General features: G+C 39.0%; 2 protein-coding genes across 3 annotated transcripts in view; both read right to left on the bottom strand.

Moving 5' to 3' along the window:
• Window positions 1-13,951, bottom strand: part of man1b1a (mannosidase, alpha, class 1B, member 1a) — a 28,654-nt gene extending 14,703 nt beyond the window's left edge. The window contains exons 1-10 of one of the 2 annotated variants that reach the window (XM_021317316.2): window positions 13,678-13,951; window positions 10,101-10,252; window positions 7,014-7,122; window positions 6,641-6,843; window positions 4,565-4,725; window positions 4,251-4,369; window positions 2,795-2,986; window positions 2,390-2,538; window positions 2,102-2,290; window positions 5-195 (exon numbers count right to left, since the gene is read on the bottom strand). In XM_021317316.2, coding sequence (XP_021172991.2) covers window positions 5-195; window positions 2,102-2,290; window positions 2,390-2,538; window positions 2,795-2,986; window positions 4,251-4,369; window positions 4,565-4,725; window positions 6,641-6,843; window positions 7,014-7,122; window positions 10,101-10,202 — 1,415 coding nt within the window. In that variant the 5' untranslated portion in view covers window positions 10,203-10,252; window positions 13,678-13,951. The remainder of the gene's footprint in view (window positions 1-4; window positions 196-2,101; window positions 2,291-2,389; window positions 2,539-2,794; window positions 2,987-4,250; window positions 4,370-4,564; window positions 4,726-6,640; window positions 6,844-7,013; window positions 7,123-10,100; window positions 10,253-13,677) is intronic. The other variant, XM_012864197.3, reaches the window with a different exon arrangement.
• A 3,014-nt stretch (window positions 13,952-16,965) lies between these two features.
• si:ch211-196i2.1 (collagen alpha-1(I) chain) overlaps window positions 16,966-25,189 on the bottom strand; it is a 128,344-nt gene continuing 120,120 nt past the window's right edge. The window contains exons 64-67 of the mRNA XM_036140047.1: window positions 21,329-21,438; window positions 20,969-21,049; window positions 18,731-18,913; window positions 16,966-17,406 (exon numbers count right to left, since the gene is read on the bottom strand). Coding sequence (XP_035995940.1) covers window positions 17,257-17,406; window positions 18,731-18,913; window positions 20,969-21,049; window positions 21,329-21,438 — 524 coding nt within the window. The 3' untranslated portion in view covers window positions 16,966-17,256. The remainder of the gene's footprint in view (window positions 17,407-18,730; window positions 18,914-20,968; window positions 21,050-21,328; window positions 21,439-25,189) is intronic.

The following is a 25,189-nucleotide window of genomic DNA, read 5'->3' as shown; positions in this document are numbered from 1 at the left end:
TTACTCGTCTTCCGTCTTGCCGCCCTGGATCCACTGTTTCAGCAGGTATTCATAGTAACTGTCCGCCCGGGCGCCGAGCGTGAACACCCCTTTGTGGGAGAACTGGCCGCTGTTGGTGTTGATGAACATGGGCACCAAGCCGTCGTGTTTGCCGGGCAGCTTGTGGACCAGCTTCATTACCTCATTCGCAGCATCCTGGGCGGGTAGAAAGGTGAGATTAATGACTCAAACTACAATAATAAGCTTCTTAATAATAACCTTGAGCTGGTTGGAGGGACGTCTAACCGGCACTAACACCATCAGGTGATGACAGCGACTTTTTTGGTTCATCTCTGATTAGGAAGAACATTTCCAGGCTAATGTTCGGATTTGTGAAATTACTTCGCAGCGAAGCTCTGAAACCTGCCTGTAAATCTAAGGGTCAGATTTTATGACACCTTGATGCTAAAACGACCTAAAAATCTTGACGTGTCGAAGTCTATTAATCAGAGACAACTGATGTTGATCCAAGTCATCCCACTGTAGCTCTGACTGTATTTTATGGTTGTCCTCTTACTGGAAGGTGAACCTTTGCCCCACTCTCAACTATTTTAAAGCCTCAAACGTTTTTTTTTTTAATTATTTCTGCTGTTTGACTAAGAAAACGTTAGATGCCCCACGAATCAAGCATATTGATAAAACAGAAAATCATATTGATCCACATCTATAACTATCAAAAAATTTAAAACATATATTTTAGGTGCAGCCCTGGTCGTTTCATGCTTTTAAATTTTTTTAAGAACTTACATTTTATTGATTTTTTTTAAAACAGAGCAAATACACACCATACAACGACAATATTAAACAGTTTTTACAGTGTGACATTTTACCATAGATTAAACGTCCCAGCATGATATTTTACAATTTCAGCATCATAACTGTGGTCTCAGCTTCGCCATACAAACCTAACACAAGAATCCACCCTGGGTGGCAGGTCTAAGTACCATAATCCAACAGACTAAGTTGTAAGACTTGTTTATCTGAGTAAATCTTCCACTGGACCCCGGCGATGGCTGAAAGTGGCTTTTTGAAGTCTTAACAAGTATGTTATCTTTTCCATTTGGTATAATTCCCTTATTGTTTGGACCCATGAGTTGTAGGAAGGCGGCTCTAGCTGCACCCACTTAATTGTAATGCATTTCAGGGGTGCTGAACGAAGAACATTTAGGAGAAATTTGTATTTAATATATGGTTTGATTTCTTTGCCATATGAGGTTCATAGTTACCGTATTTTCTGGATTATAAGGTGCACTAAATATTCTTACCCAAGTGTGTAGTATCATTCCTCCACGTCCACAGCTCTCTATCCGTCTCTGATGGGAGGACAGAGTAGCTGGACTACACTGCTCTGTTTCTAACATAAGGCCAAAATAAACTTAATTTTTATATTGAATTAACTTACTAGGTTTATTGTTTGGCTGCCTTACATGAATGCACTTCTAGTTTAGACATTACAGTCAGGCAGTCTTGTAGACAGCTCAGGGGTCCTATCAGGTAGTGACACAGTGAACCGTAATGCTCCGAATATTTACTGAGCGGAGCGGCTTCGTCGCTAACCAAAGTCGTACTTACACATTTTTAACCGATTTTTGAGCGTATTTTACCACATAAAATCAGCCAGTAAGCACAACGGTAATAATAGACAAGAGGCACCATCAGTTTTTGTGAACATTTAAGGATTTTAGGAGCACCCTATAGTCCGAAAAATACGGTAGTTAACAGTTGACTGCAGGTACGAGTCGGGCTAGAAGCCATTTATATTGTGGTTAATATTATGTATTTAATGTTGAAACATTCTAGTTGTTAGAAACCATTGTTATATGTTATAGATTAACCATTTATAACATTTATATACATTTTTAAAGGGATTCTGGGTAATCTTCAGAACGGCAGTTTTAATACTTTAAAGGGTAACTTTCGTCATTTTCTGTTTTATGACCCATTTTGTTGGGATGGGGGAGGCTGAAAATTCTTCCTTCTTCAAAGGGGGGTGCAACAGAAAACATCTGAGAACCACTGCCTTAGACTAACACAGCACATCTCCACCCCCTGTGGTCCAAACCTGGTACTGAGGGTCCTGGGTGAGATGGCTCAGCTCTCTGAACTCCAGCTGGATGCTGGTGACTTCAGCGAGCGTGCTGTCCGACGTCCATCGCGGCGGGTGCGCCGTTCCCTTCCCGATGTTGACATCCGAAAACGGGATCTTTGAGGGCGTTTTGAAGGCCGGCATCAGTCTGGACCCGAGATCTTTCTTTAGATGAAGATTAAAAAAAAAGATTGTTGCTATTGTTTTCCCTAGCACTTAAACCAAAACCTTTTCCAGGTCAGCTGGTGTTTTGGTTCAACTCACAGCTTTGTCTAAGAAGAGCTGGTCTCCTGTGAGGTGGTAGCAGCTCAGCAGCCCGCCCAGAATACGAATAGTCGTCTCAAAAAGATTCACGTCCACATTCTTGTCAAAGGAGAGCTCTTTCTCCACCCAGCTCCTTGCTTCAGCAAATTCTGCATTAGGAGAGGTTAATTTAAGCCGAATGATGAAGGAGGGGGTGGCATTCTATTTGCATAGATATATTCCTTCAATTATAAAGTCGTCTAGCAGCAAAATTCAAACGGAGAATAAAGCTTGGCCTAAAAAAAACACAAACCCCCTCAACTTACTCAGAAGAAATCCACAATTTTCTGTTTGTAAATGTTGACAAATGACTTTTAAACCCGACGTCTGGAAAAGAGAAATAAATAAAAAAATTAAAAAAAACACCTTCTTTTAGGCCCAGGATCCACATAGTGTCCAAAGAGTCGACCAGCGTCAGCCCCAGTCCGAACCATTCACTGAATGACTTGGAGATGGGTTTGAGCTCATCGTGACCCCAGGCGTACTCCCTGTAGGCTTTCCAAGCGTGCCTGAAGGCGTCACGTACGGCCTCCAGGCGGTCCGTAGCTCCGGTGGGCACTGCATATAAAAAAGGAAAAGGCTAGTAAATATCACAAAGACCATTTAAGAGTAAATCTGGGTCTATGTTTTCTCTAGAAGAACATTGCATATCACATTAATCTGACAGCTGATCCACCACTAGCTTCAAAAATGTTGAAAAGTGTGGCGTGCATTTGATTTTACCCCCTTTCAGCGTAATATTGACAAATAAATCAGAAGTTCAAACAGGGGCCAGACAAAGACAGCATTAATCATAAGAGCAGACAAAGGGCTAAGGGAAACTCTGGAGGTGCTGCAGTGATCCACAGCTCAGGTGGAGGAAACTTGAAATTCTCCCACAAATAATATTAATAAAATAATCATAATTCTATGTTCTCTGCATTTAACCCATCAAAGCATTTCGGTGTGTTAAAACGGCCTAGTCAAAGTCCAAATCAAATCAGAATATTAAACTGAACTGATGTTCACAGAAGCTCTTCATTAAATTGAGACTGAGCAGGGAATATAATCCAGTCTGTAGATGTGCCAACCAGGTGAGGACGTGCTGATAAAATGTGCAGCAACAGGCGGTTCTACAGAGTACAGACTCTTCCTTCAACCTCTAAATGTTGCACTACTGTGTTTTAAAAGGTGCATAGCCACGTTATTTTACGTCAGTAACTCACTCTGGTTGCATACATACATTTTTATGAAAGATTATCATGTCCTGCTGGCGTATTAGTTATTAATTTGGGGATTTATGCTTTGTTTTTGCTCAATTTGTTAGTAAATGAAGCCTTTCGTGTTTATTTTTAATAACAGACGAAGTACGTACTGCGCATGCACAGCAGGGAATTAAACAAGGAAGCGGCTAACGGCTATTAGCATCTCCCAGTGAAACAAAGAAAGGTCCTGCTTTACTGCGAGGCATTGCAGATGGTCAGGCTCAGTCTGCCATTATTTAATTTTGATTCATAAATGAAGCAAAGCGGCATTATGATAGTTCTGCAATACTGTCACTAGATGGCGCCACATCTGTTTATATCTGCTAATCGCACCTGGTGCTGGGGCTATTTATTCACAAAAAGGATAATCAAAAACATTATCAAGATGGAGGCTAGGTGTATATAACATTATTTTATCATGATCAAACGGTTTTTTGGTCTTTTTTATAAGCATATAACACGGCTTTATACCTATAAAATATTTTTATTGGACCAAAGAACTTGGAAAACATTTGGACTCGTCACTGCTAATCACAAACACTAACAGGTAAATAGTAAGTAAGGTGGTCAAAGCTGACCTTGCTCAGGGACGGCAGCTGCAAGGTTGGCGGGTGCATCAGGCTCCACAGCTTCTTTCTCATTGGCTGAGGGTGGAGGCTCTGTAGCCTGCTCAGCTTCAATCATTGCTCCTCTCCAACTGTATGGTGACAAGAAGAACCCACTAGTTGACATCTGTGATCCAGACAATCTAACAAAATTATCCAAACTGCATATAAGAAAAGGTTAATTTACAAATATATATAAAATTCTAGTTTCTAACCATTTCCTTTTCTAAAGCTGTCGGTCCAATTCCACAGAAAACGGCAAAGAAAAGAAATAATAATAATTTTACCTGACAATTTTCTTTTCTTTCTCCTCCTCCTCCTCCTCCTCTTCCTCGCCTGCTTCTTCCCGAACCACGTCATGGTTTTGCTTTGTGTCACCGACCGTATCAGAAGCATTTCCATCTTTCTGCGAGCTCGGTGGAGCTTTTTTGTTTAAAAATGGCTTCCTCTGCAGGTAAAATATGGAGAATAGTTTGAAAAAGTACAGAAGGAAGAAGAGGGAATGAGCCGAAAACTCAAATTAAAGCTAAAACAAATTAACTTCAGTAATTTTCTCCACTGACCGAGAATTTCTCCAGAATAACAACACTGTAGAGATCATACTTAAATCTCTTCTCAGAATAATAATTTTTTTTCCCTTACATTTTGTTGACATCAGATATGGTTTTTGGACAACCCTATTGTGAATCACCAGCCACAATAAACAGATTTCCGTAATCAAAAATCAGCTTTTTATATCCTGGTCTTGGATTCAAACCTTGTCATTGAGTTCCTGCTCTCTAAACACATTTTAATGATAAGACAGACATGATGCGGGCTCACCTGTCACAATCCTAATGATATTTCACATAAATAAAGGTATCATTTTTATAATACCCACATTGAATTTCGATTATAAGATTTAGTTGGGATTTACCCCCCCCCCCCATCTCTAATTTGAATTTGTGTTTTCATCCAACAATAACATTAAATTGTATTTCAAGATATTCTTCAGACTTTGCTCGAACCTTGTATGCAGGTCTATGCCTTAATAAACTACAGTGTTAATGACAAGAAATGTTTACCAGGTCTTAGTAACAACCCAAGTAACCGTTACATAGAAAGAAACCAAAACAAATAAGCGTAATTTAAAGGTGACAACTTTTTTTTTTTTTTCAAAAAATAATACATACACAGTGGTGCAGAATAAAAGTATTAATTTTACTGAAAAACAAACATATAGAATATAAATGTTTTATAAACGTTGACGGGCCCAAAAAGTAAAATATTAACTTCTGGTTACGATACCAAAGTGGAAACAAAAAGGATTTTGCCACGTGAGACGGAGCTCAGTTGTTGCCAGGTCGTAGTCGCTCCATCATAACGCTAATTAATGGCTTCTTCTCGGCGTGACATTTCTCAGATTCAAACACACCAAAAAAGAAGCAAAATTAGGGTGAACATCGGTCATCGGTGCCGACTTAAGGAGTAAAGGGGCTCAGAAGCAACGCAGAGGTTACAGCTTTCCTTCTGGACAGGTAAGCGAAGTATTTTCTTAATGCTAACCCTTATGCTAATGCTACAGAGCATGACATCCGGCTGACAGTACAGGTGAAGGTTGGAACGAGAGCGGACGAGTACAAGCACTTTAGGTTATGTGTGATAATGTGAAATGACACAGGAAAAAAGTATTAAACATGCAGAAAAGGGGGAGGTGGAAAAAGGCATGAAAAGCCACAACAGCAGCTGAAATGTAACTGATCAGAAAGCCATTCCGGCCAAGGGCAAATACACTAATTTCAAAAAAATTTTACCTATTTGTAGTTCCGTTTTTGCAGTGTTACATCAAAGACGGAGCCAAGTCTCAACCAAAGTCTCAACCGGCTTCAGAGAAAGAAAGTAAAGCTGCTAAGAATCACCTGACCTGAATCAAGCTGAAAATCTATGGAAATAACTAAAAATCAGAGCTCATAGAAGAGGCCAATGGAAAATTCAAAGTTTAAAGTCTGTTTGAGTGGAAGAATGGGCCAAAAATCACCCCTGAGCAAAGCACTAGTTTCTCCAGATACGAGGCGTCTTGAAGCTGTCTTTACCAACAAAGGCTTTTGTACAGTAAAGTATTAAATAAATCCCCTTTTTCACATTACTACACATAACTTCTAAGTGTCTGAATAACTTGGGTTGTTACCAACGCCTGGTGAAAATTTCATGTCATTACCAACTTTAGAAATATATTTGCTATGAAAAACGGTGATGTGTTCAATACTTACTTTACCTGCTGTATATAATAAATGTTTAGAAAAAAAACATTGATTTAACACCAACATAAATACTCATTATAACGGATTTTTCGGGAGGATAATAATCATTTTAAGAACTCCAACCTTGGTAGGAGGCCTAGCGAGAACGTGGACGTTTGGTCCTCTGGGCTCCATCAGATCTTGCGGACCTTCAGCCGGCTCCAGATGGGGCCCGGCTACAGGAGCCGGAGCTTTGCCTTCAGCCGGCCTCGGCACAGGCTGCAGTCCTGGGGCAACCATGTTCAAACCTTCGTTCAGCTCCAACCAGTCTTCCTTGTCAGACAGCCCTACAGAAACCCAGGATGACAGAACCACAATTTGTCCAAATTAGCTGCAATTAACGAGCATCGCAAACATCAAATATCCCATTAAACTCTCACGCTCCAGCAGGGAAATTAAAAATGAACGGCTGGCTTCACTCCTGCTTAGCACTGAATCCGTGTGTTTTTTCTTTTACCTGTCCACTGCTCTGTGATGCTGGAGAAGGAGAGCAGCGCTAATAGGAGCAGCAGAGCCAGCAGGAAGAGGAGGAGGCTCCGCTGCAGCCGAGACAGCTGCTTCCATTTCTGTGGGCAGAAAAACAGACAGCGAAATAAGCCGGAGCTCGACTAACGGCTCTGAGCAGCAATTACAGGCGGCTCAAAGCAGATTTTAATAACTCACTCAAAATAAACTTCAAAATCCCCTTCATTTATGAAAAAAAAAAACAACATAAAAACGCATAAGAGAAAAGGCTGACGACAGACCCGCAGCAAACGGAGCATCTCTCTTCATCTAATGTGTTGTTTTAGCTGAAAACACAGAGCACCGATAATTTACCTCGGAGCAGAGGGAGGGACGAGATCGGGGGTCTCTCAGGAAGGAAAACAAGGAGCACTCTGCTCTAATTAACAGCAACGCAACAACATGAAACTATTGAGCCATCTTCTTTCACATGAACTCTGGCCAGACACAGCGAGGGATGTCTTATACACAGAGCCACGGCATAAAAAACACATTTTTCTCCTTAATGTGCCAACAGAATCTGAATATGCAGCGCCTTGGAATAATATTCCCGCTCCTTAAACTTGTTCACAAAGCAGTGAATAGAAAGTAGAAATAGAAAATATTTTGCTGTATGCCATGGTTCCTGACTTCCTGCTTATCCCAGCAGCAGAGGATAACAGACCTAGTGACAGCGCAGCCAGTCGGTTATTTATCTGGGCTGATTTGTGCTTCTAGCCCTGAAACTGAACCGTCTCACAGATAATAACCCGTTTGTTAATAAAAAGGCCAGTCACGAGAAAAGCTGTTAAACCAGTTCAACGCGGACCAAACTGAAAGCCTCTTCCAGTTTACCACCATGAACAGAGGAATGACAACAACAAACAAAAATGAAGCGTTAGAGCAGTGGTCATGCGTGAAGCTGACACCCCACCCATGTTAAAAAAAAAAAAAAAACTCTGGTAAATAGACTGAAGGATTAGTGCTTCGTTTGTGGTGATAAAACTTCAGTTTGAGCTGATATAGTTTCAGAGATATTATATGTTTTAAAAGTGGTCTGTTTTCTTAACACTAAGAAAACAGACCACTTTGGCTTAATTTGGAGCAAGATGGGGGTGAAGGACTCTGGATATGTCAGAAACCAAAGGAGCACAGAGGATCAATTTAACAGCACAAACGAGGGACTAGGCCATTTATTTATTATCTGGCCTTCTATTATCTACATTGATGTCAATTTACAAAAATATAGGATTAGACTAGGACTGGACGATATAGAAAAAAAATAAAGCAAATCTATAAAATAGAAATCATACTGATTGATATTGATAATTGTCAACAAATTCATAACATATATTTATTGTAAGTGCAGCCCTAGTCATTTTATGCTGTTGCTTAGCGACCTATTTTTAGATACAGAACACACAAACACTGAACTCAAACTCAACTCTTTATTCAACCAACTTTTTACCAAAACTGCAAGTTTTAAAAAAAGAAAAACAAACGCATGCTCTCTGAACTCTCTGAAGGGGGCGGAGCTTAGTGATGGAGCGTTCCTGGGTCTGCGTTGTGATTGGCTGAGAGGACTTAATGACTGTAATATTAACCTACATGACTAGAATGCAAAAGGAAGGAAAACTTTGATTCTGTTGAACTTTATATTGATCCTTTTTTCTATCATCGATATACGTCTATTGATCGATATATATTGTTATCGAGTTATCGTTCAGCCCTAAGTTAGACCATTTTATTTACATCAGGCATTTAAATCAAAACAGCATTCTTCATATTTTATAATAAAGACAATAATGATACCAGATCACCTGCTCACTATAGTCTCGTGCTTGAATTTCAAAATAAAAGTGTACATTAAAAATGACAATAAGGATCGGTATTTTCATTTTTCGTCGATTTAAATGGATCATTGCTCTTTTCATCAATATATTGATGTGAACCGATGTATCGTTATACCCGTAATAAATAATAAATAATATTATTAAATAATAAAATATTTGTTATTTTCAGTAGACGGAATGTCTCGTTGCAGAGAAAAAGGCTCAGAGCTCCCACTGATTGATTTTTCATGCACTTTATATTTGTTGATATGGCATTTTTTACCTAAATTTAAAGATATTGTTTGAGATTAAAGAGGTCCATGGTGCAAAAAAGGCAGACAACCAACCTTAGAAACTTAGAGAATGAGCATGTCCTGCTAGAATACTTCAGCAAAAAGACAAGAACGACTAAAATGAAATATTCTGATTCAGATTTTTTTCCACTTCTAAAGCAAAATCAGTTTAAAGAGAATACGCTTTAAAAACATTAGACTCTAAGGATTCAAAAGATTTAAGCAACCATTGTTTTAGAACTGCTGGAAGGCTTCTGGACAAACTTTTCTTGCATGAAACTAAAAATATCTTAGAGTGCTTTCAGATGGTGGAGAGAACAAGAGCAGAACAGGAGCTGTGAGTTCTGCAGGCATTCAGTCGCTTAATTATGGGCCTGATAAGATGGATTAACCTCAGCCATCACGAAATCTTTCTGTTTTTGAGACAAATCAATTGCTGTGCTGCAGCCTTTTTTTTTTTTTTACACCTCCTCAGATATGGAGCAGCTAAATCTCTCAAACGTCCCAGATAAGAGCCGTATGTTTCCTGAATGCATTACACGTCTGATCCCTTCAGTGAGATTCCCTGGATTTTGCCGTTCACACTTTCTCTCCTTCGACTCGGAGAACATTTATTCTATTCTCCATTGGCTCCACGTTCCCATGAAGACGTAGTTCTTCAGTAGCTTTGATGGTTCATGTCTGTCATGTTTTGACAGGTTGAAATATATAGTGTGTGGAGAAATATGTAGATAATTTCATAAAATCACAAGACCACATGACGCAATAACCGTCACCAGACAAGCTTTTTTGAAAGGGAGAAAATTCTTCCTGAAACAACAATAAAAATACATTTTTCTAAACATAAAGCATGACAGAGGGGAATCACAACATTGCTTGAATGGCGGATCGTTTCTGGACGGGTGGTCCAACATCCTGCCGTAAAGAACCGCTCACCCTCCAGCAGGATTGTCTTCGGTGTTTGCCGTTGTTGTAGGTGTGACAGTGGGGGTCGCCGACGTTCAAAGCGATAAAGTCCTTCCTGGGAGGCGGGTACATCTTCGGTCCAGATGATCCGGACACGGCTCATAGAACCTGCCAACGAAATACTAAAAGTTAAAAAGAAATGAAAGTTAAAACCAGAGATGTGCCGATCAGAGGTCTGTGGTCGTGTTCTGATGTCTGGGTTAAGAAACTTTACAACATAATCCTAGTTTTTGGATAGATGACCTGTCCAGGGCGTTCCCCGCCTCTCTCCTGATGACTGTCTGCCTCCTTTGATATCGCTAATATACATATATATGTATATAATAGCTTACACATGTACTAGACATGTTGATGTTCCGTAGTCTATCTGCTACATTTTAAGAATGCGTGACATATTTATTTTTTTCTCGGCCATAAAGCCACAGTGAAAATTCCTAGGGTGAGGCAGAAAGTACCGTGCTGCACTGATAGGGGGCAGTGCTGAGCCCCTTAGGAACAACCACCTGATCTGATCCATCAGGTTTTTTGTGCATGCACAAACAGAATAACTTCCAGGTCGCCATTTAATGCACTTTGTAAGCGCATTTTTCGGACTATAAAGGCGCACTTAAATTCCTTACATTTTCTCAAAAATTGATGGTGCGCCTTATAATCCAGAGCGCCTTATATATGATTATATATGGTCTTAATATTATCAGCTCCCATTGCTCAACAGCTTTCTAATAATAACAAGGAGAGATGCTGGACGGCATCTGCATTTATTTTTTTGATTTTTTTTTTTTTTAACAAAACTTTATTGAACAATTCTGGAAACCATTCATTCACCATTATTTCCGTAAACAGTGTGCCGCTGTATGATGTCTCCTTCTGTAATTCACGCAGACAGAAGTCTCATGGCGGTCACATTTAATAGTAGTATGAACGCTCACCTAAAGAAATCCGATTTGAGTAAAGAAATCGGAATTGAGGATCAAGACCTGCAGTGTGAAATAGCCTATGAACCCATTGAAGCGCTGAGTAAATGCTTAGAATAAATCAATGCCTGGATGTGCCAACATTTTCTAAAGCTAATTAGAAACAAAACTAAAGTAATAATTTTCGGACCAATAGAGAAGAGGTCAGAAGTTAGCACACAGCTTCAGCTGCTTCAGCTAGAAACCACTGATCAGGCCTGAAATCTGGGTGTAGTGATGGACTCTCATCGGAACCTCCAAAAATATCTAAATACAATTACAAAGTGGACCTTCTACCGCCTGGAGAACATTTCCAGAATTAAAGGACTGATGTCTCAGCAGGATCTGGAAAAACTAATCCATGTTTATCTTTAGTAGAACTGATCACTGCAGCGGTGTTTTCACAGGTCTGCCTAAAAAGTGGATCAGAACGCTGCAGCTGATCCAGAACGCTGCTGCCCGCGTCCTCACTAAGACTAAGAACTTAGAGAACATGGACCCGGTTCTGAAGTCCTCACTAAGACTAAGAACGTAGAGAACATGGACCCGGTTCTGAAGTCCTCACTAAGACTGAGAACGTAGAGAACATGGACCCGGTTCTGAAGTCCTCACTAAGACTAAGAACGTAGAGAACATGGACCCGGTTCTGAAGTCCTTCCACTAAGACTAAAAACGTAGAGAACATGGACCCGGTTCTGAAGTCCTCACTAAGACTGAGAACGTAGAGAACATGGACCCGGTTCTGAAGTCCTCACTAAGACTAAGAACGTAGAAAACATGGACCCGGTTCTGAAGTCCTTCCACTAAGACTAAAAACGTAGAGAACATGGACGCGGTTCTGAAGTCCTCACTAAGACTGAGAACGTAGAGAACATGGACCCGGTTCTGAAGTCCTCACTAAGACTGAGAACGTAGAGAACATGGACCCGGTTCTGAAGTCCTCACTAAGACTAAGAACGTAGAGAACATGGACCCGGTTCTGAAGTCCTCACTAAGACTGAGAACGTAGAGAACATGGACCCGGTTCTGAAGTCCTCACTAAGACTGAGAACATAGAGAACATGGACCCGGTTCTGAAGTCCTCACTAAGACTAAGAACGTAGAGAACATGGACCTGGTTCTGAAGTCCTCACTAAGACTAAGAACGTAGAGAGCATGGACCCGGTTCTGAAGTCCTCACTAAGACTAAGAACGCAGAGAACATGGACCCAGTTCTGAAGTCCTTCCACTAAGACTAAGAACGTAGAGAACATGGACCCGGTTCTGAAGTCCTTCCATGGCTCCCTGGATCTCAGAGAATAGACTTTAAAATCCTTCTGTTAGTCTATAAATCCCTGAATTAGCACCTAAATACATCACAGACTTGTTATCAGGGCATCAACCCTCCAGACCACTCAGGTCTTCTGGCTCCAGCCTGCTCTGCAGAACCAGAACCAGAACCAGACATGAAGAAGCAGCATTTAGTTCCTATGCTCCACTTATGTAAATGTGCTGAAAGCCTGAGTTCCTTTAAATCAAGATTAAAATAAATTTGTTTAGAATTACCCTTGAATGTTAATGTTTTAGTCCGACTTGTCTTATATCTTAACCTGCTGCTACTATTCCACTGCGATGCACTTTCCTGTGTAATGTTTTCTTTTCTTCTGTTGTATTCATGGACAGCACTTTGAATTGTTTTGTTACTGAAATACAAATAGATGTGCCTTGCCTATACATTCTTTTAATGTATGATGTTTTATACTTTGGTCATTTTGCACTAACATATATGCTACTGTGACAAAACAAAGTATGTGTTTATAACTTTCTTCTCACCTTATATTTGACAACTCTTCCCCATATCTGCATTGACTGGCAAATGGACCCACCTGCAGTCACTCATACTCCAGAATAGAGATCTGCAGCCTCGTCTCCTAAGAACTTTGGCTCAAAATGATACAGAACCAGCTAATATATAACAGCAAATGAGGGATTTAGCAGGTTTTATTTTAATGTTATAATCATATGACAGAATTACACTAAAAGTGCCAGTAATATTTTGTTTATTTTTCTTGACATTAGGTTGTGAAAAAAATGGCTGCTGTTTTTTTATTTATTTATCATTTTTACATAATTTTCCTCAAATACCAGTACGCCATAAAAGAAACTGTATCCATTTTAAATTTTAAAACATAAAATTAGACATTAGAATACATTTTTAACAAAGCAGAAATAAAACGGGGGTTCTGACAACACAATTACTTCCGGATTTTATGAAAAATATAAATAGCCTTTTTTTCTGCCATTAGTGAAGCATTTGCGGCAGTACTAATGGCAGAAACTGGATTGTAAAGATTGCAGACCCCTGTTAAAAAAAAAAAACAAAAAACATTTATGCTTATAAATAAGCAATAAAAAGCACAATCATAATTAAATCAAAATGTAGATATGGTACGCTGCACACTTCCAAATCCAAATAAGGGTTCTTTTTTTTTTTTTTTTCGGCTACTCTGTTATGTAATTTTACCAAAATAAAAGCATTTTAACAGCCAGAACCGGGCAAACATGTAGGAGGCCCGAGCCCGGTTCGAGCTGCGGTCGCCTCCCGTCTCACTCACCTTTCAGGCTCGGCTCCCAACCAGAGACGTTACTCTGCTCAGACCCAAACAGCTGTTAGCTACCAGAGGCTAGCCCGCCTCTTCCAGCGGCTCCCGCATGAAATATAACGCCGTTTCAGGGCCAGAAACGCAGAAAAATAAAGGAAAAGCGGACCGTCTGACATTCACGATAAACCAAAAGTTCCTGCGCGAGATGGCAAACAGCTTAAACTGGAGAAAACGGTGCTAAAGTTAAAGAACGAGCGACCAGGAAGAGAAGCGGAAATAGAACTGACCGGAGATGACGTGCTGTCACGTGAGGAGCACGCAGCGTTGACGTCAACCCTTTCAAGAAGCAAAGTTTTGGAAAAAAGCTTCCCAAAATATGTCTATAAAATATTACTGAACTATATGCGGGTTGTATTCTCTTATTATGATATAATTCAAACATCTGGCTTATACTTTAAGGAATTTATCCCAATTATTGATATTTTCGAACAGCTGATAGATTGATAGGTGTGATTTGAATGCTTTATCACTCTATACAGCGCTGATACAGGATAAAGTAAATACCATATATTTTTTACAAAATAAGGCTTTTCTTACAAATATTCATATTTTAATATCTCTTCGTACTTTAACATTTTTAAAAACATTTTTCTCTAATATAGCTGCAGTTCTATCATTCAGAATAATTAATAATAATAAAATTAATAATTATCAGTAATAAAACACTGAGAATGTTTCAAAAGGCAAATATCTTGGCTTTGTTCTGGATTTCCTTCTTGAATTTGAAAAACATTTTTACATGGTGAGCAGAGGTGTGAAAGCAAACCTACACACATTTGGAATAATTAAGAGAAATTTTTTTCCCCATTTCTTGCTGCATAGTTTAATGATTCTCTCCCTTTAGCTGTGTGTGACCTTTTGGTTTTAACCAACATCACCATCAGGCCTCTAAGGATGATACATAATCAAACAATGAAAGTTTTGGAAATAAAATCTAGTAGATTTAATCACTGTCATGTTTTCCAAAAAGTGAATATGATGCATTTTGACAGCTTTCTTAAATTTTGGAATGTATTATTGATTTTTAAATGTTTGAAAGGTCAGGCACTGACTCACTGACCTCATGGTTCCTCTCAGATCAGTAGGTTTAGTAATTTGTAAGGCAAGAGTTGCAAAGTGTCTTTTCATAAAACCTCTACCAGTCAAACAGTCATATGTGCAAGGCATTAAGATGTTAGATTAAGACGTTAATTATTAACCTGAGGAATTTAAACCGATTCCAGACAGACCCATTTTCAAGCATTTAAGACTTAAAGCAGGTGGAATTGATGCAATAATTAATGCAAGAGACTTATTTAGATTCATTGTGCAAGTGAAGAGGTATGTTTGCATGCAGGCTCCTTCATTGGTTTCTAGCGTGTCACTTCATATCTTGCACGTGTATCAGCATTACAACTTGCTTCCAAATAAACGAATGGGTAGCGTCAACAAACAACTAAGGGCTTGAATACAATTAAATTTTATTTATATAGCACCAATTAACAACACATGTCATCTCAAGACACTTTCCAAAGTCAGACTCCATCAGATCCTCCAGGTTGGTGAGAAAGTTTCCTCTCTAAGGAAACCCAGCAGGTTGCATCAAGTCTCTCCAAGCAGCATTCACTCCTCCTGAAAGAGCGTAGAGCCACAGTGGACAGTCATCTGCATTGCTGATGGCTTTGCAGCAATCCCTCATACTGAGCATGCATGAAGCGACAGTGGAGAGGAAAAACTCCCCTTTAACAGGGAGGAGAACCTCCAGCAGAACCAGAACCAGGCTCAGTGTGAACGCTCATCTGCCTCCACCCACTGGGGCTTAGAGAAGACAGAGCAGAGACACAGAAAGCACAGAAGCTCACATTGATCCAGGAGTACTTTCTATGTTAGATGGTAATAGAGGATGATCTGCCTCCCCTGATGATGTCACAGCTAACAGAACGCCAGACCAGATGTACCTTCTATGAAGAGAAAAATGACAGAGAACAAAAGGTTAAAAGCTGAAATAATAACAAACAATGCAAATTAGAGAACAGTAGGAGAACTCAGCAGAGTGAGAGAAATAGATCCTGATATCCTCCAGTAGCCTAAGCCTATAGCAGCAATTACATAATTGCTAAAAGTTCTGTCCAGTTAACTGGACATCCTGCATCGGTGACAATATTTGACATGAACATTTGCAATTATATATAATAAACATTTTACTATTATTTTATTATTGTTTTCATCCAAACCAACTTTTTTTATATATTTTGAAATCAACATTTATCTATAAGACAGAAAAAGAACTGTGAGTTAGGCAGTAGATCTAATATTGTAGTATAGTAAAAAAGAAATGCTAGTGACAATGTCACTCTGAAAATAAAGGATTCACTTGGTGTAATGGGGGAGGAGCTAATGATGCTCCAGACACAGAATCTAAAGACGGCAACAAAGTTGCAGAATTGCTACTTGAAAGAGCTCCATGACGATCAAAACGAACAACAATGAAGAACCCCAGAAATTTAGAAGCTAAAAAATAACATGTTACAGTATCAGAGTCTTGTGTTTTGGTACATTATGTCTTTTGTGCAGAACCGTACATCCTTTTGTCTCCTGATGAGGTACTTTCCTTTTTGTTCAATGCCATGCACACTTTTTTTTATTTGTAGAAATGCTCCTAGTTAACACAGTTCAAGAAGGTCTGCTGTGTCAACATAATGAGCTTAATGAGAGAGGGAAGACGTTAGGATTTAGGGAGGAGAGGCAAAGAAGTCAGGAAAAATAAAATGTTCATTTTTGATATTTTTATGTTTCAACTTCAAATATTTATTAAGTTTAGATTCAAAGATTTGACAACAAAACTGTTTAAAAACAACATGCTGGGGCAACAGCAGATGAAGTGCCTGTGTGTGTCATACCTGAGATGTAAAAGAAGAAAATGTATATATACACAATACAGAATAAAAATGTGAAAAAATGCTTTGCATCTTTTCAAAACAAGGACAGATAGTAAACAGCTAGCACCAAGTATGCATAAGATGACGTCTGCATCTTTCTGTCTGATTAAAGCTTTAAATAAACGTCCGTCTTTCTAAAACAAAGCAAAACCAAATCTTTACCAGCACCTTTGGTTAAAGTGATCAACTGGGTTCACTTACAGTGGCATTAGTGAGACAGAACCGGCCTGGTAGCAAAGCGGCCATTGTTAGGAGGTCCCTGGAGACGGTCTGACTTTTATATACACATTAATCAGCCTAAAAAAGAATCCCCATGTCAACAGTACAATTCAAACTGTAAAAAAAGGTTGCATATCAACAATAAAAACATACATATTTAACTTATTCCATACCAGATAAGTGTCTCTGTAAACAAACATGACTTTTCCGTTAAAAACAACACCTGCCAGATTTATCCCTAAAACTGACAGATCCAATCCCCCAAAACCAGAGCGAAATAAGTGAAATGTTCAGAAAAGATCTTCCAAAAGTCCTCTCTGTGTCCACGATTTTAAGCAGAGACGCTCCTGTTGGATTTAAAGGTGGTCTGGACGAGCACGGGCCTCCGCCGCCTCTAGCTGAAACACACAGGTCCGACCGTGAAGCTAAAGTGGTGCGTGAAGTTTCCGCCTCCCATCACCGCCACGTCTCTCAGAGGAAGCAGCTGGAGGTCCTCGAACTCAAACACGGACTCTCGGGAACCAGAAATGCTCTCCTCTCCAGGCTGTGATGCAGAAGAAATGAGAACATAACTCAGCATTTAATACATCTCAGTGTTATTTTGATGCTTATTTACTCTTCAGCGATGCGCAAATTCAATAAAAATGCTTTTGTTGTTTTTATAATGCAGACTAATCCGAATTTGAAGTCACAAACCAAATCAGATCAAGTTATGGCAAGACATTAACAACAATAATGGACAACAAAGACAATGAGCGCAGTATGGCAACACCATACTAACAATAATAAACGCAGCAATGCTTACAAAAGTACTTGCGGATCATGACATTTTACCCTTTAAATGGTTTGCAGCGTAAAAACCTACTTTATCACTGTTATGAAAATAAATTAGCTGTGTTTTTATATTGTTGAGTTCATCTCAAATATTGGATTTAAACACCAACAGCAAAGTAAACCTTGTCTGAGGATTTTTTTTCATTGCTTTCTCTGGTTTTTTTATTTTTTTATGTAAAGAATATGCTCTTATTTTAATAACTGGGTTCCTTTATCCCGTAGTACTAATGGTGAGATATTTATGAAGTCTGTAATTCTCCGAAGGGATGCCTTTAAAGAAGGGATGTGCTACAATCCCTTCAGCTGGAAGGTTTGCTTTATAATAATTTGTTGTAAACAGGATCACTAAATACGACTGAATCTATTAATGTCTTTATTTCTGCTTTATTATTTTAATTTATTTATTTTATTGTGTCCTGTCTGGCAATGTAGCATTAATACTGTATTTTTAAGATTATAAGTCGCACTTTTCTTTCACAGTTTGGCCGATTCCTGCGACTTACATTCAGGTGTGACTTGTATATGAAATTTAAATGCTGTGAAATGCCTCCTTTAGATCTAAAGAGACCTCACCAAAAGGCTCTCAGACGCACCTTAGCTCACGGGTAAAAAGGGGGATGTGGGAGTAAATGAACTTTATATAAGAACTGAAAAGCATGATATGTCCCCTTTAAGAGCAGGAACAGCGATACTGTTTACGCCTAAAAAAAAACTGCAAAGAAGCTACAAATGGTATTTATACCATTATCACAATATTAACACAGTATATTATGCTAACATTTTGATCCCATATTGCCTAAACATGACAAAACGGAAATGTATTCATGTCCAAAACATCTTAATCTAATCTAATTATGTTGATCATTTTTGCTAAATCTTTTCTTTTCACCTTTACCTGAATAAAAATGTGTTGCTGGGTTGAGTTTTAAATGTTAAATAAAACTATTTTGACACCAGAAAATTATATAAAAAAAAGTGCTTCTACTACTTCTACTAATGATTTGAGAATATATTGATTCCCTGTCTTTGCGTACCACACAGTCGTTCAGTCCTCCGAGGTAGCTCTGCTTCCTTGTATCTGTGAGGAACTTCACGTCTCTTTCTTCCTGCCCCAGACGATGTCCTGGATGACAGGAGTAGGTCACCTTCTGCACAGCAGTGACGCTGTGCAACCTTAGGAAACGCATCTGAACCACACTGGCACCTGGGTAAGAAAACTAACAAACATGCCATCGCCGTTAGTATCGACAGCTAAAAATGTTACCGGACATCCAGAAAGAAAAGAACGATACGTTGTTGTTTGCTGTGACCACCACTTCCAGTATTTGTTCATACTGTTATTTCACGTCATTTAGCTCATCTGTTGAGTTTGGAGTCAAAATGTATTTCTGCTTGTTGATAGATGGTTTACTTACAGCCAAACCCAGACGCTTATTTTACTAATTAAAAATAATTGAGCTCAGTGGCGTCTCTGGCATGATAAGTTATGTGGGGCACAAAAACTCGACACCTATTAGCAGCCACTCATTTTTTTGGGATGCATGCTACCTGACTTTGATCAATATTAAATTAAAAAGATAAATTAACACAAACCAGCACATTAGAAAATCCATTTTCTGTAAGCTAAACGTAATTAAGTTTGTATACATAAAGTTATAAATAAAAGCTCACTCATATATTTATTGAACAGAAAAGATTCACATCAATCCTTCAATTAGCCAGCAAGGACAACCAAGGCTAGATTCATTTTTGCCTTTAGTTTCCATCCTGTTTTATTTTGCTGCAAATTTCCTACATTTTATTCCAACAGTTTTTTTACTTGCTTTTATTCTGTTTATATTTACCAATGTTTTAATCATGTAAAGCACTTTGCATTGTCCTTGTCCTGAAATGTCTTATACAAATAAATGTACCTAGCCTAGATGGTCACACACTATCCAGCAGAACCTAAACATAACATGCATTTCAAGCATTTTGATTGGATGATCAGAGCATGGGGCCGTAGGATTTGTGCCCCACAGCTGTCTACTGAGAGCGTACTGGGCATGCTCACTGTGATTTCAGATGTTTATTATTTAAACAAACGTTGGTGGGCCGGCCCCAATATCAAGGCGCTTAAAGAGGATTTAGACTACTGAGCTTGTAAGTTTTCTTGAGGATTTAGATATATAGACACAGATGTTTCTAACATTTTTTTTATTAATAAGGGAATCTGTCTTTTTTACAATATTACTCTATAAAGAGCGATCATGTCCTGCTGATTATTGCAAACACAGAGCTCCACAGCAACATCTGGTGGGTCCACGTCACAGATTGAGCTGCATGGGTAGAAGGTCCTGGAGAGAAACCCAGACATCCATCTCCCAGACAGCACCCTGCAGGTAACTCTGGGGGATACACCAAGGTGTTTCCAGGGCAGAAGGGACATATAGTCCCCCGGTTAGTTCTGGCTCTGCCCAGGGGACACCTTCCAGTAGGATGTGCTCTGAAATCCTCTAAAAGATGGTGTTCAGGGCAAGCTCTCCAGTACACCTTAGTGCTGGTGAAGATTCTCAGTCATCCAGGTCAAGGTCATTCCAAAAAAGTAAAAAACAAAACAACTGGACTTGTTTTCCGTACTTCAAGACGTTTCGCTTCCTCTCCAGGAAGCTTTTGATTTGATTTTGATTAGTAGAAGTAGTGGGTCTACTCTACCCCAAGCTCCCTGCCACACTATGAAGGAAGCTATTTCAGCTGCTTTTTTTCTGGGATCTTTGTCTTTTTAAAGATATTCATCTTTATTTGTTATTGCAACCTACATTCTTATGAAATGTGTCCTCTGCATTTAACCCATCCTTTAATTGGCTGCCACTGTCCGGCGCACCATCATCCCTCAGCATTCATGGACAAGACACCAACTTCAGAGATTTTCTCCAAAGAAACGTTACTAAAGTTTAAGCGACTCTTAGGATGTTTTTTAGACTAGTTTGACAAATGAACACATTCTGTTTTTTTTTTTTTGTTTTGTTTTTTTGCTAAGGTTTAATGACATTTAACTTAACACAAATAAAACGGTTCTATTCATGAATGTTAAACAGATGATTATCGGTTACATTAAGAAGTAAAACAAAAAAGGGAATATTTTCTTCTTTATTTTATATGGTTCTTTAATACCAATAAATATTTATGCTTTACATTCTAGAGACACAAATCAAAGCCCTTTTAGTCAAAATAACTATGAGTCTAGACTAAATGCACACGTGCTGGAGCTTTATTCTGAGGTTATCACCCACCTGATGACCCTGATCCAGCCTGCTAAGCCACTGAAACGATCCATCTTCTGCAGATTCCTCCATCCAAGCCTTCATCGGCAGCTGCAGGAAAAAAACAACGGTTACAAGCTTCAAGCAGTGACATTCAGACATTCCTAACAGAAAACACACATTTTGTTGTATTGCTTGTTTACAGACATACAGAGAGCGCAAAAAGCCTTCATCCCTCCCTTAAATATGCACAAGTCTCAGTTTGCAACAAAAGCATATTCCTGAGACACGTCATTAAGCTGAAGCCCAAGGGGGTATGACAAAGCTCCTTCAAGTCACCGGAGGAGTCATGTAATTTCCTGCAGCCCTCCTCGGGGGGTGACTTCCTACCTGAGAGTGCTCAGGGTGAAGGCAGGTCTGTTTTGATGAGGAGGTGAAGATGCAGTAGGCCAGCAGCGCGTCGGCTGAGCTCCCCTGGTTGGGGTCGATGTAATACATTCCTGCAGACGAGACAAGGAGCAGCAGGAGCTCAGAGAGATCAGCAAGGATCTTAGGATCAACACAATACTGACAACAACACATGGGAAATGAGGAACAATAGGCACTCAAAAATGAAAAGAAAAGATGTAGACATTTGAAAATTTGCAGTGAAAAGCTATATATATATATATATATATATATATATATATATATATATATATATATATATATATATATATATATATATATATATATATATATATATATATATATATTACAGTTTTTATTGATTGCTTTGACGCAGCAGTCAACTCAAAACCCACATTTTTCAAAACAGTTAACGCAGAGGCCTAAACAGTGGCACCAATGGTCAAAATTAAACATTTTGTTTGCAAAAGGCTCCAACTCTGCCAAAACATTTAACATATGATCCAAAAGCAGATTTTGCCCTCAAACAACACAACTTGCACACAAATATTTGAGCCCTTCCAATCATTCGTTACACAAGGGGGAACAAAATTCAAAACACCACACTCAATGTGAATCAGTGCAGCATTGCTGGTTCATTGTAGCCAAAGACTGTATGCAGCTTGCATGTCAGTGTCATTTGTAGTCAAATTTGCCTTTTTGCAAAAAATGGATCCAGAAGCAAATATGTTGTGATGCAAATTTGATTGATTCTTCATTCTTTTTTTCCAGATAAACAAATGAAATATTCCAAAAAATGAAAGATTCCAACAGAAAATACTAGGGCTGTTTGTTCCTTCTAGTCCATCCTGTCCTGATGAATAGGCCACATGGCCTCATCTACGTCATATTCAATATTTTCCCTTGCAATGCACCTTGGGAAAAATCTTCCTGCATTCCTGATCCATCCTTGACATGCCTCTGTATCTATATCAAGGGCAGCAGCAGTCATTGCATTGAGCAACGGCATCTGCTCATAGGGGCAGTGATCATATACCTTCCATCTCCATGCGCTGAAGAATTCCTCTATAGGAATAGATAGAGATATATCTGTATATACTGTATAGCAGCAATACCTGCTGTCCCGTCGAAAAACTCTTACAATGGATGCAGCCGTGTTTCTATTTAGAAAAGGTTGGACTCTTTGTCCTGCACCTCTAAGTGAAAGGCCATGATTTACAACATGATCAATCATAGTTGCCCAAATTTCATCTGTAACTTCAGCCCTTCCAGCTACACCTCCACCTCACACATGGATTCCTCTTACTCATAATCTTCTTCCCCTGACCCATCTACCTCTTACTCTGCCTCTCATCTGCCTTAGACCATCTAAGCTTGCAAAGAACAACACACAACATGACACCTTTTACGTAAAGCCTGCAAACTGATTGCAAATTGAAAAATTGTGTAAAGAGGTGTCAATCAGGTGCTCCAGTGATTTCATTCTGATCAAGAAGTTTCTAAGAGCTTGGAACATATAGTTTCTGTTTTGCTACCACAGCTAAAGCAATGGAGTTTGGACTGCATGAATGACATCTGCGTTAACTGTTTTGCAAAAGCGTGGGGAAAATGAGTGAAACCAATGAAAATGGGTTAACTCATTTGCAGGAGGTGTCTTTTGCTCTGCTGAGATGGTGATGAAGAAAATTGAGAGGTTGCCAGTTTCTTCAAACAGGTCAAAGCAATCTATAAAAACTGTAAATGCTTATATGCTTATATGCATATAAGCATTTAATAAAAAGGCTAATCGGGTACTGCGTGACATCTGAGAAAAAGATCATAGCATTTGATAAAATTTATAAATATATATATATATATATATATATATATATATTACATATATATATATATATATATATATATACATATATATATATATATATATATATACATATATATATATATATTATATATATATATATATATATATATATATATATATATATATATATATATATATATATATATATATATATAGAGAGAGAGAGAGAGAGAGTTCCTAGAGTCTCTAAAAGTAGAATGGGAGGCAGATCCTTTAGCTATCAGGCACCTCTGCTGTGGAACCAACTCCCAGTTTTGGTCCATGAGGCAGACACCCCGTCTACTTTTAAGACTAGGCTTAAAACTTTCCTTGTTGACAAAGCTTCTAGTCAGAGTGGCTCATGTTACCCTGAGCTATCTCTATAGTTATGCTGCTATAGGCTTAGGCTGCTGGAGGACATCAGGGCCTATTTCTCTCATTCTGCTGAGTTCTCCTACTGCTCTCCAATTTTGCATTATTCATTGTTATTTCAACTTTTAACTTCATGTTCTTTCTGTCTCTTTTCTTCTTTATAGTAGGTACACCTGGTCTGGTATTCTGTTAGCTGTGACAGATCATCCAGGAGAGGCAAATAACATAGAAAGGGTCAATGTGAGCTTCTGAGCTTTCTGTGTCTCTGCTCTGTCTTCTCTAAGCCCCAGTGGGTCGAGGCAGATGAGCGTTCACACTGAGCCTGGTTCTGGTTCTGCTGGAGGTTCTCCTCCCTGTTAAAGGGGAGTTTTCCTCTCCACTGTTGCTTCATGCATGCTCAGTATGAGGGATTGCTGCAAAGCCATCAGCAATGCAGACGACTGTCCACTGTGGCTCTACGCTCTTTCAGGAGGAGTGAATGCTGCTTGGAGAGACTTGATGCAACCTGCTGGGTTTCCTTAGAGAGGAAACTTTCTGACCAATCTGGAGGATTTGATGGGATTTGACTTTGTAAAGAGCCTTGAGATAACATTTGTTGTGAATTGGCGCTACATAAATAAAATTAATTGAAGTAAACAGGTAAGGTCTGTTTTGACTTCCCAGGTGAATCTTTGTTTTCTGTTAACATTAACAGGACTGAACATACTTGATTCTGCAGAGCCTTTGACTTATCAAGCAACAAGTATTATATCTATCATCATGCAAATATAAAAATATTAACTGTATTATTTTGTCCAGAGGGCTGCCCAGTAGGGCAGTTGGTAGAAGGTCCAGGGTTCAAATCCTTCTGCATGTTCTCACTGTGCATGCATCAGGTTCTCCGCCTTCCTCCCACAGTACAAAACATGACTTAGGTTAATTAGTCTACAAATTTCACTTAGTGTAGAATCTGTGTGTGAATAGTGGTTAGACCTGAGTGTGTCTATGTTGCTCTGTGATTAACTGGCAAGCTATCAAGCTATACACTTTATAACATTTAATTTAATAGATATAGCTTTCACAACCGACTCATCAGCTTTCATTTGAACATTAGCTCCACGCCTGCTGATTAAGACCAGCTAAATTTAGAGACGCTGCTATGGAGACAACAAACTCTTCAGCAACAAACGTACAGGTTTGCATGCCATGAATGTACTGACAGCTGTAACCAAATAAGGTGTTCTGGTATCAGGGGCACACATATTAGCACAAAAATGAAGAATAGCTTTCCTGTAGGTTTACTCATAGCTATGCACAGCTAGCCACTTTACTGCCTAGTCTCTTTCTCAAAGCACACCACACACCGTGCATCTTCACTTGGTTATTCAGCTTCTTTCCCAAAACAAAGCCTATTATCATTAAACTAAACTTCAAACAAAAAGGAAAAAACCTGCCAGGTTGCGCATAAAGTAAATTAAACACACTTTTTCCTGCGCCTGCTGGCAACTGCACCACCATTGTCTAATTCTTCCATACCAATTCATAAGTATTATTCAGATGACACAAATAGGTTTTTATACTAGCTTTTCAGATTAGATAAATCATATAAGAAAGAAAAACAACTAAGTCAGAGACAACAGACAAGAATTGTT

This window comes from Fundulus heteroclitus, chromosome 8 (assembly GCF_011125445.2).
Source record: "Fundulus heteroclitus isolate FHET01 chromosome 8, MU-UCD_Fhet_4.1, whole genome shotgun sequence".
Taxonomy (NCBI): Eukaryota; Metazoa; Chordata; class Actinopteri; order Cyprinodontiformes; family Fundulidae; genus Fundulus; species Fundulus heteroclitus.
Note: the sequence above shows the minus strand (reverse complement) of the source record. Positions and strands in the feature narration are given on the sequence as shown.